Consider the following 13854-nt stretch of genomic DNA (forward strand, 5'->3'; position numbering starts at 1 on the left):
GGGTCAGAAGAACATTTTGTATATGTGAGCAGTTTTTTTAAAATAACTTCTCACTGCACTGGAGCTAGGTGCTGGCTGGGAGCCAGAGAACTGGAATGCAACAAAGGAGGCTGTGTGATTTCTTTTTTGCTTCTTGATAACCAGTGTGGGGATCAGAAGCAGAGTTTGTGACTGGTTGCGGAGTTTAACTTCATCGTTACCCACCAGTCTTGGAAGTATCTGCTCTCCCTTTTTCAGTCTGCTTTGACCTTGGCATTTCCAGTGAGGGCTACCCCAGGTCACAATTTAGTTTTAACTTTTAAGAGAACATAAGCAGTTAGGGGAAAGGTGTGAAATTGATAGCACTGGAAATTAAAAATGTCACTTCATCCACAGAACAGCAGAACACTGACAGCACAAACTGGTTTCTGTGGCCTCATGAGTGTGCTTCAGTTGTGGCTGGTGGGGACCATTTGCAGGCATGAGTGAGAAGTCCAGCTTCCATGTCTACTCAATGCTCTACTTCTCTAGTAAATCCTAAGATTGCCAGTTGTGGATAATTTTTGTAATGTTTATCCAGGCCTGCAAGAAACCTCATAGTCCAACAAACAGAAGGCAATGACTTTTTGACAGTGCCAAGGAGTCTGATGAGCACAGTTTAAAACACAATTAGTTAGACCAAGACTTAAGGATAAATATTAAGTCCGTCATCACCTGAACCCCCTTTTACTGTATTCATCAGAAGATTTTTTTAAGCTGATTCCTCATGAAAGTGTTAGTGATCAAGACTTTGAACAATGTGCATTGCTACAAAAGGGAACTTGCAATTTTTGTCCATCCACTGAATGTCTCATGTAATCCCAGAGATACACAACAAACAGCTGATGAATCTCCTACTTTCCAATGAATCACAGGTGCACATGTGAGCAGGACCAGCGCTAGGGTTTTGAGCACCCTAGGCGGATAGCAATTTCGCTGCCCCGCGCACTGGTCCTGCGGCTCTGCTGGAGCTGCCGCAGTGGTGCCTGCGGAGGGTCCGGTGTGCCTGCGGGCGATCCACCGGAGCCGCGCGAGCAGCCGACTGTCTGCAGGCATGACTGCAGCAGCTCCATCCGAGCCACGGACCAGCACCACTGCAGCAGCTCCACGGGAGCTGCCTGCCGCCCCCTCTGGCGATGCCCTGACCCAGGGGACACCCTAGGCTGCCGGCTACCGCAGCAGCGCCCTAACCCAGGGTCAGAGCGCCTCCACGGCAGCCGGCAGCCTGGGGTTTCCCTGGGCCAGGGGACCCCTTGGGCTGCCGGCTGCCGCGGCGGCGCCCTGACCCAGGGGACGCTCTGGGCTGCCGGCTGCCGCGGCGGCACCCTGACCCAGGGGACACCCTAGGCTGCTGGCTCCCGCCGGCAGCTCAAACTCCCTCTCTGTCCTAGCAGCAGGGCTGCTCAACCATTTAAAAAAAATTGGGGGGCGCTTTTTGGCACCCCCAAATCTCAGCACCCTAGGCAACCGCCTAGTCCACCTAAATGGTTGCACCGGCCCTGCATGTGAGACAGACATGAGATGAAACAGGAGTCTAGCACCAGAATTATTAGTGTTCACTTTTTTCCTGCCATGCAGAAGTAACGCTCCACTCACAAGGTTTCAATATGAATGCTTCAGACTAAAACTAAAACTGCTTGGGGGAGGCAGAACCTGATGATGTCCTTTCTAAATATTCAGTTTAGAAGCATCCATCTGCACAGAATAGCAACAAAAAGAGGGAACTACAGACTAGCAAACAGTGACTCTCAAAGATGTCTGGAGTTCAGTCTGGATACACATTCAGACATTCTGGAGCTTATCAGACTAACTTATTAAGATTGCCTCACTTACTCTCAAATCAGTTCTCATTCACACCTTTCAACCCCATCACATCCTTCTCAGTTTCCTTCTTCCAAGGTGCTCCCTGACTACCTTAACTGCCTCTCCTCATCCTTTTTTTATTAAGGTCACAAATCTGACACTGATCCTGTTGAGATGGCCCAGCTGCTGTCTTCTGGTACACTGCTAGTGAGAAGTGAATGCATCCGTTCTCCATTCCCTCTTCCATAGAAGACCCAATATTTGAGCACAATAGCCAGAGCTACAAAGAGTTCCAGAGCTTCTGAAGATCTAGGATAGATTTAACCAAGAGCATGTGATCCACTGGGGATGGTGGAGAATACCCACTCTAAAACTTGAGAAAATATAAACGTGGATTCTGATATTTCTCCAGCCTTACTAGAAAAAGGCCACCAACACTACACTGCTGTTGTTGTGCTACCATTGTCAGTATCTGGTTGACTGTAGCATCTGCAGAAAGCTAAAAAATCTCTTGCTTCTTAAAATAAAGAAAGTGGTCATACAGAACAACAGATAGCCAAGGTCACTGACTTCATTCATTCCTCTGACCTCAGCTTGATTCCTCCCCCACCACTCTTCTCTAGTGTGTCAATGTCTAAGAGGATCTTTGTTTACAGGCCCTTTTTATAGTAATCTGAGTTGAGTGTTTAAATGCTAAAGTGGAAAGTGACTCTGTTGCATCCTGACATACAGCAGCTGATCTCCCCACATTGTTGAAACTACAGAATAGTCTAATGATCTTTAAAATATATAGGGCCCAATTCTTACATCACTTGCGCAGGTGTAAGTCAGTATTAACTCCACTGACGGTAATATAATTGCATCAGTATAAAAATTGGTGTCATGCAGGTGAATTGGGTCCATAATATCTTTCAGCAAGTGAATAAGAAACCAGAAGAATCTTATTATATGCTGGTCCACAACACTGCACCTTTATTCTGCTTCAGGCACTAGCATTTAGGAACGGGAGTGATTAAGGGACCAAGGCATTAACAAGCATTTCTAAACATCAATGAAGAGGTGGAAATATTCGCTAGGCTATAAAATACGATGGGCCAAATACAGCCCTAGGGTAACTCCACTGAAACTAATCAAACTGCACCTGGGATGGCTTTGACCTAATCAAGGTAAACGAGAAAGCCTTCCTCTTCCTTTGACACCTTTTCACTGGTGTGATGCTGCTGAGCGCTGTCTAGAACTACGTTGGGCAGAGGCCTGTACTTGAAGTAGGCCAAGGTAACAATAGTCCAACTCAGCCTGTTACATAAAATTGTTTAACATCAAGAAAAGGTGGAGACAAATGGACCAGTACAAACTGGATTGCTTACATTAAACAACAGTGATGAGGGATCTTCCAGACTTCTGGCATAAAATTGCAGATTGTTATGACAATGAGCTGAAAGAGTCTCAAAATGAGAGGAAATGTTTATAGTTGAAATCACTGAGATGTGTTTTGAATGGTTAACTAAATAAGGTAGCCACCCTTTTTTGGACATGGTCTATCTAGGGGGTCACTCAGTGACAATCAGGGGTGTGGGACATGGACTGGAAGGAGACAACTTTATCACCATGGCTTTCATCTGCATCATCTCCTCGGACCCCAGAATCTACCATTATACCATTGGGCCTTCATCATCCTGATCCTAAGAGAGAAACCTGAACAGAGCAAGCCAGGGAAAGGAAACTGATGTTATCACCACCTCCACCTCCTATGTGAGATTTGCATTTCACTCCTTCATGTCCCCATTTCCTTCCCAGTCTTATTTTTCCTCTTTCCTATCTCTCGCTTTCCTTTTACTTTCTGTCCAAAAAGAGTCTGTTTAGCAGGCCAAGTATGACGTGTCTCAGAGTGACTGATAAAGCTCTGCTATGCCCATGTCTCTCCAGTAACAAGGCTGAAAGTCAGATTCAACAGCAGAGTCAGGAGCTGCATTTTCTATCTTTGTTATTCTTCTCTCTTCATGTGTCTGTCTTCTTTTTATCTTAAAGAAAGAAGGACTGGACTTCAACGACCACTGCAGCAACAAGAACTGCTCCACACCACCTCAACGGTCTTATCTTTTCCTCTAAAAGAACAGTTAGTAACATCTAAAAAGAGCCCCGGAAAGGGGTTTCTCTCTATAAAAGAACTCTCCACAGCTAACGGGATGTTAAAATGAAAACCTTTCTTAATACTTTACATTTTAAATGTTTTAGCAGCTTTCTTTGATAAAAGGTTTTATTAAAATTTAACATTGTTACAATGTAACTAAGCTAGTGATTACTTGACAAGAAATCCCAGACCCCATTTAACTGTTTACTGTTGCAATTGTAAACAAAGGTTTCAGTAGCACCTTACCCCTTGTTGGGCCCAAGACATCCCTTTTTCAGTAGAACAGCTATTTGCATTTAGAAAAGTTAATCATTCACTATTCAGCAATTAAACTTCATGGTTCCAATCCACTCTGCTGTCCTAGTCACTTAATCCCCTGACCCCTCCAAATTCTGGGCTCCCTCAATGCAGGTGGTGATAAAAAAAATACAGTAGGAGCTTTTGTGCCAGATCCATGAGTGAAACAGGTGTAAGTGGGAGGGGGAAATGCTTCAACTTGTATCCTTCTGGTCAGCAAATGCAAGATACTAGCCCTGCCTAATCAAGTAGGCTCACAAAGTCTAAAACAGGTGTATTCACTCTCCAGTACACGCAGTGCCTTTGCATGCAAGCCATAATCTTTCATTAAACATTCAGGTAAAGCATCTTAGCTAAACAGGACTGGCTCTGGGCAATTGGTTGCAGTATAGATTGCCTGACCACGCCAGTAGAAAGGCAATTATGCAGTATTTAATCTATGCTTCCTTGACACTTCTTTATTTCTAATTATTTTTTATTTCAGTTGATCACAGAAATCCAGGGACTGCTCATTGGGAAGCAGCCTATGATGGAGACATTCACATTGTAATAGAAGAGGGGATGTCTGGGGAAAGCAGAGGATTGTCATAAACAGAAAGGCTCTTTTCTGAACTGAAATCTGACTCTTGAGTTGAAGTGTAGTGTACTCCTCCCTTGAAACACTCCAAATCTGGCCCTTTATCATTGATACCCCAGAGCAGCAGGTTACAAATTAACAGGACACAAGACAGTTTAGTTACAGACACTGGATGTGACAACAGAAAGGCAAGAGATAACACCATAATGAGCTGGCCAAGCTGTAATTTTGACACCAGCTTTCCTATCACACAACAATATCAAAACGAGAGTAAAAGACAAGTCAAGCAAGGTTCAAGCTGGAGGTGGGGGAAATAAGCAAGTCCTCTTATTAAAATGAAGCAATTAGTTCAGCTGAGAACATGAGGAGAGTGCTGCCCCTTCCTTGCCGGTTGGTGCCTGTAAGCTTCTTAAATTGACAAGTTCCTTCCAGCATTTAAATGACAGTGGAGCCTGTAAAGAACACCCAGGTTTAAAGGAACAGACTGTATTTCATAAGTGCTTGCAGAACCAAAAAATGTGGCAGCATGTTTCTAGCATTTGCTCATTTTGCAACAAATCTTAAGGCTGAACAAAAACTAAATAAGCTGATCATTTATACATCTCCAGATTACACTTCAGATCTGCCCCAACCCTTTCCTTCCCAGTGCCTGTAGTCCCTGCTTAGTCACTCACACACAGTTAGGAGTTTATTGTACTCACCAATTGGTTGCTGTACCAGTATAACGATGACCCCTTCAGCACGAACCAGAACTTTTTCCATTTGTTACCAATGAAAGGTCCTTTTTCCTTTTTCTTGTAGAGCCACCCCTGGTAATCAACTAGTCCCAGGTCCTTGCACGATATCCTCCGTCGACTCATAACAACAATCCCTGTGCCATTAAAATAAATGGTGCTGCTTGTTTAAATGTACAGTACTAAATAAAATAAATATATCAGTCCATCTACATTTGCTATATTAAGAGTCATCCAACTGTCTCTTAAAATGCACACAGAAGTCAGATGGTCAGTCAGTTTTATGATGTCTGTTAGACACATTCATTTAAAAGGCATTCTAAATGTACAAAGATAAAATGACAAGAGGTTCTCAAAAAATAAATTACTGATTACTCTAAAGATAATTGCACACAAATAAGACATGAATTATTGTAAAATAAAACATACTAGATAAAAATGTGTCTCATCCTTCTTACAACTGCATTAGAAAAGAATAGATCTATTTAAGTCACAGCTAGAGAGGACTAGCTTTCAACTAAATGAAAAGCTGCATGCCTCTCTCTGCTTCTCTTACTCTAGAATCTCCAGCTCTGTGTCTATTGACATACCACAAGGGCTTAGTCCAAGCGAACAGCATGCTGTCATTTTTTCAGAATCGATGCAAAAAATAAGCAGAGTTTAAACAACAGTCCTTCACCAGCAGTATGAAAGCCTCAACCTCTCCCGAACAAGACACATTTAAAAAAAAAAAAAAAAAAGAGGAACAGAAGTGGAGGGAAAAGATCTGTTACCTTGACTTTTCTGTTTGGTCTTCTGACGCAAGGGAACCTGCAAGAAATGCAGGAAGGAAAGAAAGGAAATTTCAGATTGTGTTACAACATTTGTAAAGAAAGACGGAGGGCGACTGGAGGAGGTGGTGTTTATACGGAGGATGGAATCTAAAAACCCACTTGCAGCTAAAGGGAAGCTACTAGCTGAAGCATAAAGTGTGTTAATTAAAACTGATGTATGTGCAGTTGAACAAGAACAAATGTAGCACTATTATATATAGGAATCTATCCACTAGTGCTTCCTGTTTCACACCCACAGGCAGCCTCTCTCTGACTGCTTTTTAGCTGAATTGTATAATGTTCTCTGAAGTAAAAAAAGAAAAGTTAAGCCTGCAATATTTTAAGCCTCATTGCCTTTATCAGCGATATTTACTGATATGTAAGGGTGAAAAATGTGTCAGGTATTCTGTTGTTATCCCTGAGCTCTCAGCACATTGTGGGCATTACTGTAAACAAATAATAAAAACAAAAATATCACCGCTTTTCCCCCTTCTTTTCTTTCTAGTACACATATATCCCCCTACATGAGTAAGATCTTGACAAAATATGTTACAGATAGGAGGATAGTGTCTCAATATTAAAAACATTGTCCACATTTGGCTGATTTTCCTAATTAAAATGTATAAATATGCTTAGTTGATTATGTTTTCCCATATATTTATGTATTTTAATTATATGCATTTATTTGCATATTTTACATATAGTATATTTTATCCAACATTATAATATAGAAAATACATTTGCCTTACTGAACAATAGAGAAATGACACTAAGGGTTATCAGCTTGAGTTAAAACTTACAGGGGAGCCTGAGGCTGAACTTGAGCTGCCAACTCAAATTAAAAGCTGAATTGTGTGTTTTCACTGCTATTTTAGCCTGAGTTAGTTCACATAGGTTAGCTAAACCAAGGTAAGAACACGTCATTTTGGGCAGTGTAGACGTAACCTAAACTTTATGAAGAGGAGTCCGGAGAATAGGGAATTAGGAATCAAAAGTCCTGGGTTCTGTTCTTAGCTCTTCCCTGACTTGTTGTGTTACCACAGACAAAGCAACTCGCTGCTTTTTGTCTCAGTTTTCCCATCTATAAAATGGAGACAATAATAGTTATTCTTTTCAAACATTCAAACCTCTTAGTGAAAAATGATGCCTACAAGCTTAGTATTTTGATATTTTGTTTATGCACACAACCCAGCTATGCAGAGGTGATAGTCATCTGATGAATTGCAGAACTATGTAACAAAGGACTATAATGTATCTTTGACCACTTAACTTGCCAAGATATTCATTTTTTAAGTTATATCATCTTTAGGGACAGAAAAGCTATTTTATGCCCTTTGGGGAGGTTTTCATGGCTCCACAGTTGAACTCATGGTAACTAAGACACTTGGCTTTAAAGTGGCAGGGACACACCAAAAAATATCAAAATTATGTTTTTTTAAAACCTCAAACATTTTCTCAATATTTTTCTCTGTAACATAGGTAACACATACATAAATGTGTACCAGAAAGTTATTATTGATGCTTATTTGGGATGACCTACCTAACTCACTTGTGGATGGCTTTGCCAAGAGTGAATGAAACCAGACTCATGTTAATCATCACATATTCCGTATTATTTTTATTTATACTGTGGTCTATTGGGTGTTTTTCTCAGGACAATGCTCCATGGCAACAGATCAAGGAAAACAATGAGCAACTAGACCAGTTAAATGGGAGCCACTAATGTTCCCCCACTCCCATATGGGCTGACCCTGAAGTCTTCTTTCTAAAGGAAGTTGTACCTGACTCAGGCCTGAGCCCATAGGAAGACAGTAAGAGCTGCCAGGACTAGTTCCTTGGACCCAATACCTCCTACCTAGCAATTAGGATGGGATGAAGAAAGAGAAAGACGAAATAACACCTCTAATGCAGAAGCCAGGTAGTAGGAATGATGCTATGATGCTGTAAAGATGACGCATCATCTAAATCCAGATTAATGAAATGTCATTGCAACACAGTGACAGGATGTGGCTCTCTGTAACTATTTGATGAAGAAGTAGCTCTTCGGCTAATGCATAACCTTTATTACTGAACTGAAGCAAAATAGCTTAGACCATAGACAGGTCTGAATGAAAACAACAGAATCCCCATTGCATGATCATTTATAATTGAACAGAACAAATCACTGGTAAATATAATGGGGGCAGCAATGCCCAGATCTGGGCATGGATTGCAGTCACCATGAATTAATACACACTTTGGTACCAATTTCCATGGTTCTAGTAGCAGAAAACCATGAACTTTTCTGTTAGATGAAAAACAAAGCCTGTGATTAGTGTGCTATGTTTTCACTTTATTCTTTATTGCTTGTTAATAAAATCATATAAAAATAAGAACAGGAGCTCTTTTTTCTCCTGTAAGAAATATTCCATTTATTCCTAACAGGTCATGGGCACAGTTAAGGGGCCCTGTAGTCCAGGACTCTGCAGCAGTGAAATTTGTCATGGAATCTTCCCACTCTCACAGAATTGTGCTCCAGAATTTCAGCTCCGATACCCATCCTGGTCCCAAAGCTAATAAATTTAATATGAGTGGAAAGCAACTGTACTCACTAAACTCATCTTCATATTTAATGTTATTGAAACCTCCATTTTTTTAAATTTAAATTAATCTACCACTAAACTTGCAGTCTGCAGTGTGACAGAAACCAGAGACTTGCAATATTTAGGTCCAGCTTGTCACAAAACACACAGGATGTTGGGTTGTACTAGCAAATGGTTCTCCAAAAATCAGACTGAAGTTTCTCATCTTCAAGATATCCCGATATGGTCATTATGTGTAGGGAATCTTTCAATTCAGGATACTAAGGTGGGTAGCACAAGGAATCATCAATAAAGAGCCATTTGGGTTTTTCTGGTTTGCAAGTTTAACTTCAGACCAAGAGACAAATCCCTTTAACGAGTTTTTCAAGACAATGAGAAGCAGCTAAAAATCAGTATAAAAAACAGACCCAACCATAATCAATAAAACTAATGGTTCAAACCAGTGGTATAGCAGCCATGTCAAGAGAGACTGTATGGATTACAAAAAGTGCACTCGCTGGAACAATACAAGACTCTGGTACGCCAGATTGTTGTTATTTCATCATGAGTGCCATGATATTTGGTATGTTTCTTAAAGCCCCAGCTCCTGGAGTCACCCAATTTATGTGAGAATCTCAGTTTTCATTATCCTTCCAAGAGGAAAGATGAAAACATGAATCCCCTAATGGCCCCAAAATAGAAAGGCAAATAAACCAAATCTAATTTTTAAAAATCTCATTATTTTTAAGCCACTCATGATTTTGTGCAGCCCGACGTCTGATTTTTGCTTGCAGTTGACAATAGTGGAATTTTTTTCGTGATAGTTTTACATGTCAGGAATGTGGTGGACAGTGATGGGACTGTGGCCTACTGGAAACTTTGCACCTAAATATAGACTGCAAACCTATGGTTTACTATCCAAAGCTCCTACCTGCAAATACATATATCCACTAGATGTAGCCTGATGAAACCGCAATGCTCAAACTAGGTCACATTCACTTTTCTCACTGGCTGACCCAATCAATAGGCAGGAACTTCTAGAGATGTGATGTTTGGGGGGATATGTCTGTGTCAACTGAAAAATTCCATTTTGGTTTTGTGAACATCACGTTGTATTTTCAACCTCCATCTAGAAGGTAGCCTTTGGTGTGACTTCAAGCATTCATTTGGTAGCAGAAACTTGACATCTGGTGGATAGATCATGAGTATGCTCCATAGTGTAGCATAGCTCCATAGTGTAGCATAGCTCCATAGTGTAGCATAGCTCCATAGTGTAGACTCAGTCTAGCGCCAACGGAAGGGGTTTTTCTGTTGCTCTAGGAACACCACTTCCCTGGACAATATTAGCTACATCAACAGAAGCACTCTTCCATCAGTATAGATGAGTCTACACTGGAGGTTCTCTTGGAATACCTGCAATGCTAACCGATGTGGATTTTTCATACCCCTGAGCACCGACCTAAATTTTAAGTGTAGACCAGGCCTTAAGGCAGCCTGTAAATCTTTTGTGTTTTAATGGTAGCGTGTTAGAGATTGAGGCCAGAAGGCACCACCAGATCATCTAGTCTGATCTCCTGTATAGCACAGGCCATCCACACCACCCAGCAACCACATACTAACCCAACAACTGAAATGAGGTCAAAGTATTACAGTCCACAGGAGACTAGACTATTGTGCTGCAAGTAGAGAATAGGAGAGCCCAAGGTGCACCAGTGCCTGATGGACCCATAATGGTAGAGAAATGATTAAGTGAGAAATACCCAGATCATCCTGGCAAATGACCTGCACACAGACACTGTAGAGGAAAGCAAATAATCCCCCAGGTCACTGCCTATCTGATCTGGCGAAAATTCCTTCCCAGGCCCACATATAGCAGTGAGTGAGAGTATGAGAATGAATATATAACATATTCCTTTGCTAAGCCTGTGTTCCGTGCTTTACTGCCATGTTATACCTGAAGGGTATAAGTAGAAAACCAGAGCTCCCACACCAGGTGATCTCTGGAGAGAATGTGTCTAAGCAACTGGAGGTTCGGGAGGGCTAATGTACTGGTTCTGGGGTCTAGGTTACCAGATGGTGGGATACCACTGCCCAAGAAGGGTCAGACATGAGATCTGCACCTGAGAGAGTGCCAGAGAGACCCAGAATCAGGAATAGTGACCAGAGTCACTATCAAGACCCAATGGGCTTAAAAGCACATGGGACTCAGCTGTTGGATACAATCAAAACAGACTGGCGCTCCTCCAGAAAGCAGGACTTCACCAGGTTGTAACAATCTCATTGGCTAGCCCAATCAATAATCAAGGACTTATTTAAAGAGTGAACGTGACCTCAGCTTTTTGGAGAGCAAAAGTACACACACAAGTAGGGCACTTCCCTCAGCCCATCCTATGACTAATGGCTCTAGCTAAAATTGGAGATATACTTACAAGAGCATTCCCATCAGCAGCCATGTAGGATTCTAAAACCGAAGGGGGAAAGCTGCAACAAAGAAAAAAGATGTTTATTTAAGATCTAAGCCACACTTTTACAGCATAAATCTCAGTGAAAGGGGAAAACAGTTTTCAAAAATGTTCTAAATTGCCTAAGTTTACAAAAATTATGTTCTTCAAACATAAGGGTGCTGTATATGATCTAACTTTACTAGCAGAGAAGTAAAATAATGATCAGGACCTGAGGTCTAGCTTCATCAAGTCTCTTTTCAAGATGCGCAATATAAAAAGCTCAAGGTTAAAATTTGTTTTAGGCAATGGGTAAGCTGGTCTAAAACTAATTTTCCTTGTAGACATTTTGGATTAAAATGAAGAACTGATAAAAAAAAAACTGCTAAACTTTTCATCAGAAATGTAGAGTTTTCAGACTAAAGGCTTTGGCCAAAAATGGGGTAGCGTGTTAAAGGAATTTAGTTTGATCCTCATGTCCCCATTTTCCTCTATGGGCTATGATCTCCAGTTGGACTACATCTCCCATAAGCCATCCTGGTGTCCACTTTTGGCGGGGAGAAGCAGTGCAATATTAAGTCCTTGGCCGGGGTGTGTTATAGGAGATACAGTCCCGCAGGGGATCTCTTCCAAAGAGAGAATCTCTCTCTAGGTTTTAGGCCACCAGTCTAGATAATATCAACTGCAGACTCAGTATGATTTTGGACAGCAATATTCTTTTGGGCCCTGGAATGTGTGTGTCAGGGAAAATATCAAAGCAACTTACCAGACAGAAGAAAGCCACAATAACTTTACTAGGACCAGCTAACTAACTAGAAAACCAATCCTTCAAAAATAATGGACAGCAAAGAGTTTCTGTAAACTGGAGAATTTAGAGAACATAGCATTTTGTTTAAATGAGCAGCAGCCAGAACGTAAGGAAATATAGTCACTCTTCAGAGAGCTCTATAATTAGTATTTTTTTCCTGTGCGGTCTAAAACTGTGAATTTAAAAGATATGCCATTCTTAATATGTAATATTTGTTTTATTTTGAAAATAAAAACAGAAAACAGAAATACACATATATACAGAGTCTGGCCCCCAAAAGTTTCAAACCAAACTAAAAAGATGAAAGTAGCTAAATCTGAAGAAATATATTAATAAGAAGAGATGCTATAGAAAAGATTGTCAAGGTTTAGAAGTTATATCCAAGTATAAACAGGAAGAGAGGAAACATCTTAGTTATACAAGCAAATTAAAGCAGAAGCATCAAATGCTGAACCAGAAAATAAGAGAATAACTGAACGAACAATTGACAATGATGATTACTGTGATGTGACAGCTCTTCCCATAATTTTTCATTAATTTTTTTTTATAATTCTGAGAATTTACACAGATTTAGATCACTCTGAGCCTATGAGTGAAAGATAAAAGATTTAGATAACTGTCAAGGAAAAAGTTTCTATAGGGCTAATAGGAGCCATTTATGCTAAGGTGACTGAAATTGGTTTCAGAAAAATCTTTGCTATGACTTTGACTGAAGGTAAAAATTTTAAAAGCATTGAAGTAACTTGAGAGCCAAAGTCCCATTTCCAAAAACGACTGCACATAGGCATCTAAGTCCCATAGACTTTTTAGTTAACTTGAGTCAAGTCCTGCAATTGAATAGCCTACTGTTACAGCCTCACTTTCAGCAGGTCAATGGTCTTATGATAGAGGCCCATGACAGGCAAATGATCAGTTTCTAAGGTAAAGTATCTTCCCACTAAGTAGACTTTAAAGCATACGATAGCAAAAAACATCGCCAAGAACTCTGTCAGTCAGAGAGTGACTTCCAGTGGGGTGAGAGTACGAGATGCAAATAGAACCAGATGTTCCTCCTGGAGCAAAATGTCACCTGACTCCTGATTGCATTCATCAGTTTGAATCACTACAGGTTTCCTTGGATCAAAAAAAGCACAGGATTGGATCTGACAGAGGACTTGATGCAGGGTTTCAGAAAGCCTGATTTGTCTCTTTAGTCCAGACCAGCCTGGCCATGGCCCTGAGTTAAATCTCACAGCAGCTTTGCAAGGATACTAAAATGGGGCAAAGCACGACCACCTATGTATTGTCAAGAAACAAACGTAAACCCTTATGATCAGTGGGTACCACTAGAAAAGCAACAGCTTGTACCCCTTCACATGCCAGTTTCAAACCACTGGCAGACAGAGAATGCCTTAGAAAGTCTACAGCATCTTTTGCATAACTTAACTTAGCTACATTCAACTTTATGACAGTTTGTTGGAATTGGGTTAGCACCTGGTCCAGAATACTATTATGCTCAGGAAGGGTCTTAGCAATGACAAGAATGTCATCCAAATAGCAACATGCCCCCGGATATTATCAAGGAGCTAAGAGACCACTCTCCAAAATACCTCAGGAGCTGAGACTAAACCCAAAAAGCAGACGTTGATAGCAGTACGTCCCAAATGACATGTTGAAAGTCAATAACAGCTGT

General features: G+C 40.9%; 1 protein-coding gene across 1 annotated transcript in view; it reads right to left on the reverse strand.

The window, feature by feature from the left end:
• The window catches only part of IPCEF1 (interaction protein for cytohesin exchange factors 1), a 125659-nt gene that overhangs the window by 42580 nt on the left and 69225 nt on the right, over positions 1-13854 (reverse strand). Inside the window, exons 3-5 of the mRNA XM_032770821.2 lie at positions 11363-11414; positions 6334-6370; positions 5528-5697 (exon numbers count right to left, since the gene is read on the reverse strand). Coding sequence (XP_032626712.1) covers positions 5528-5697; positions 6334-6370; positions 11363-11414 — 259 coding nt within the window. The remainder of the gene's footprint in view (positions 1-5527; positions 5698-6333; positions 6371-11362; positions 11415-13854) is intronic.

This window comes from Chelonoidis abingdonii, chromosome 3 (genome assembly GCF_003597395.2).
Source record: "Chelonoidis abingdonii isolate Lonesome George chromosome 3, CheloAbing_2.0, whole genome shotgun sequence".
Taxonomy (NCBI): domain Eukaryota; kingdom Metazoa; phylum Chordata; order Testudines; family Testudinidae; genus Chelonoidis; species Chelonoidis abingdonii.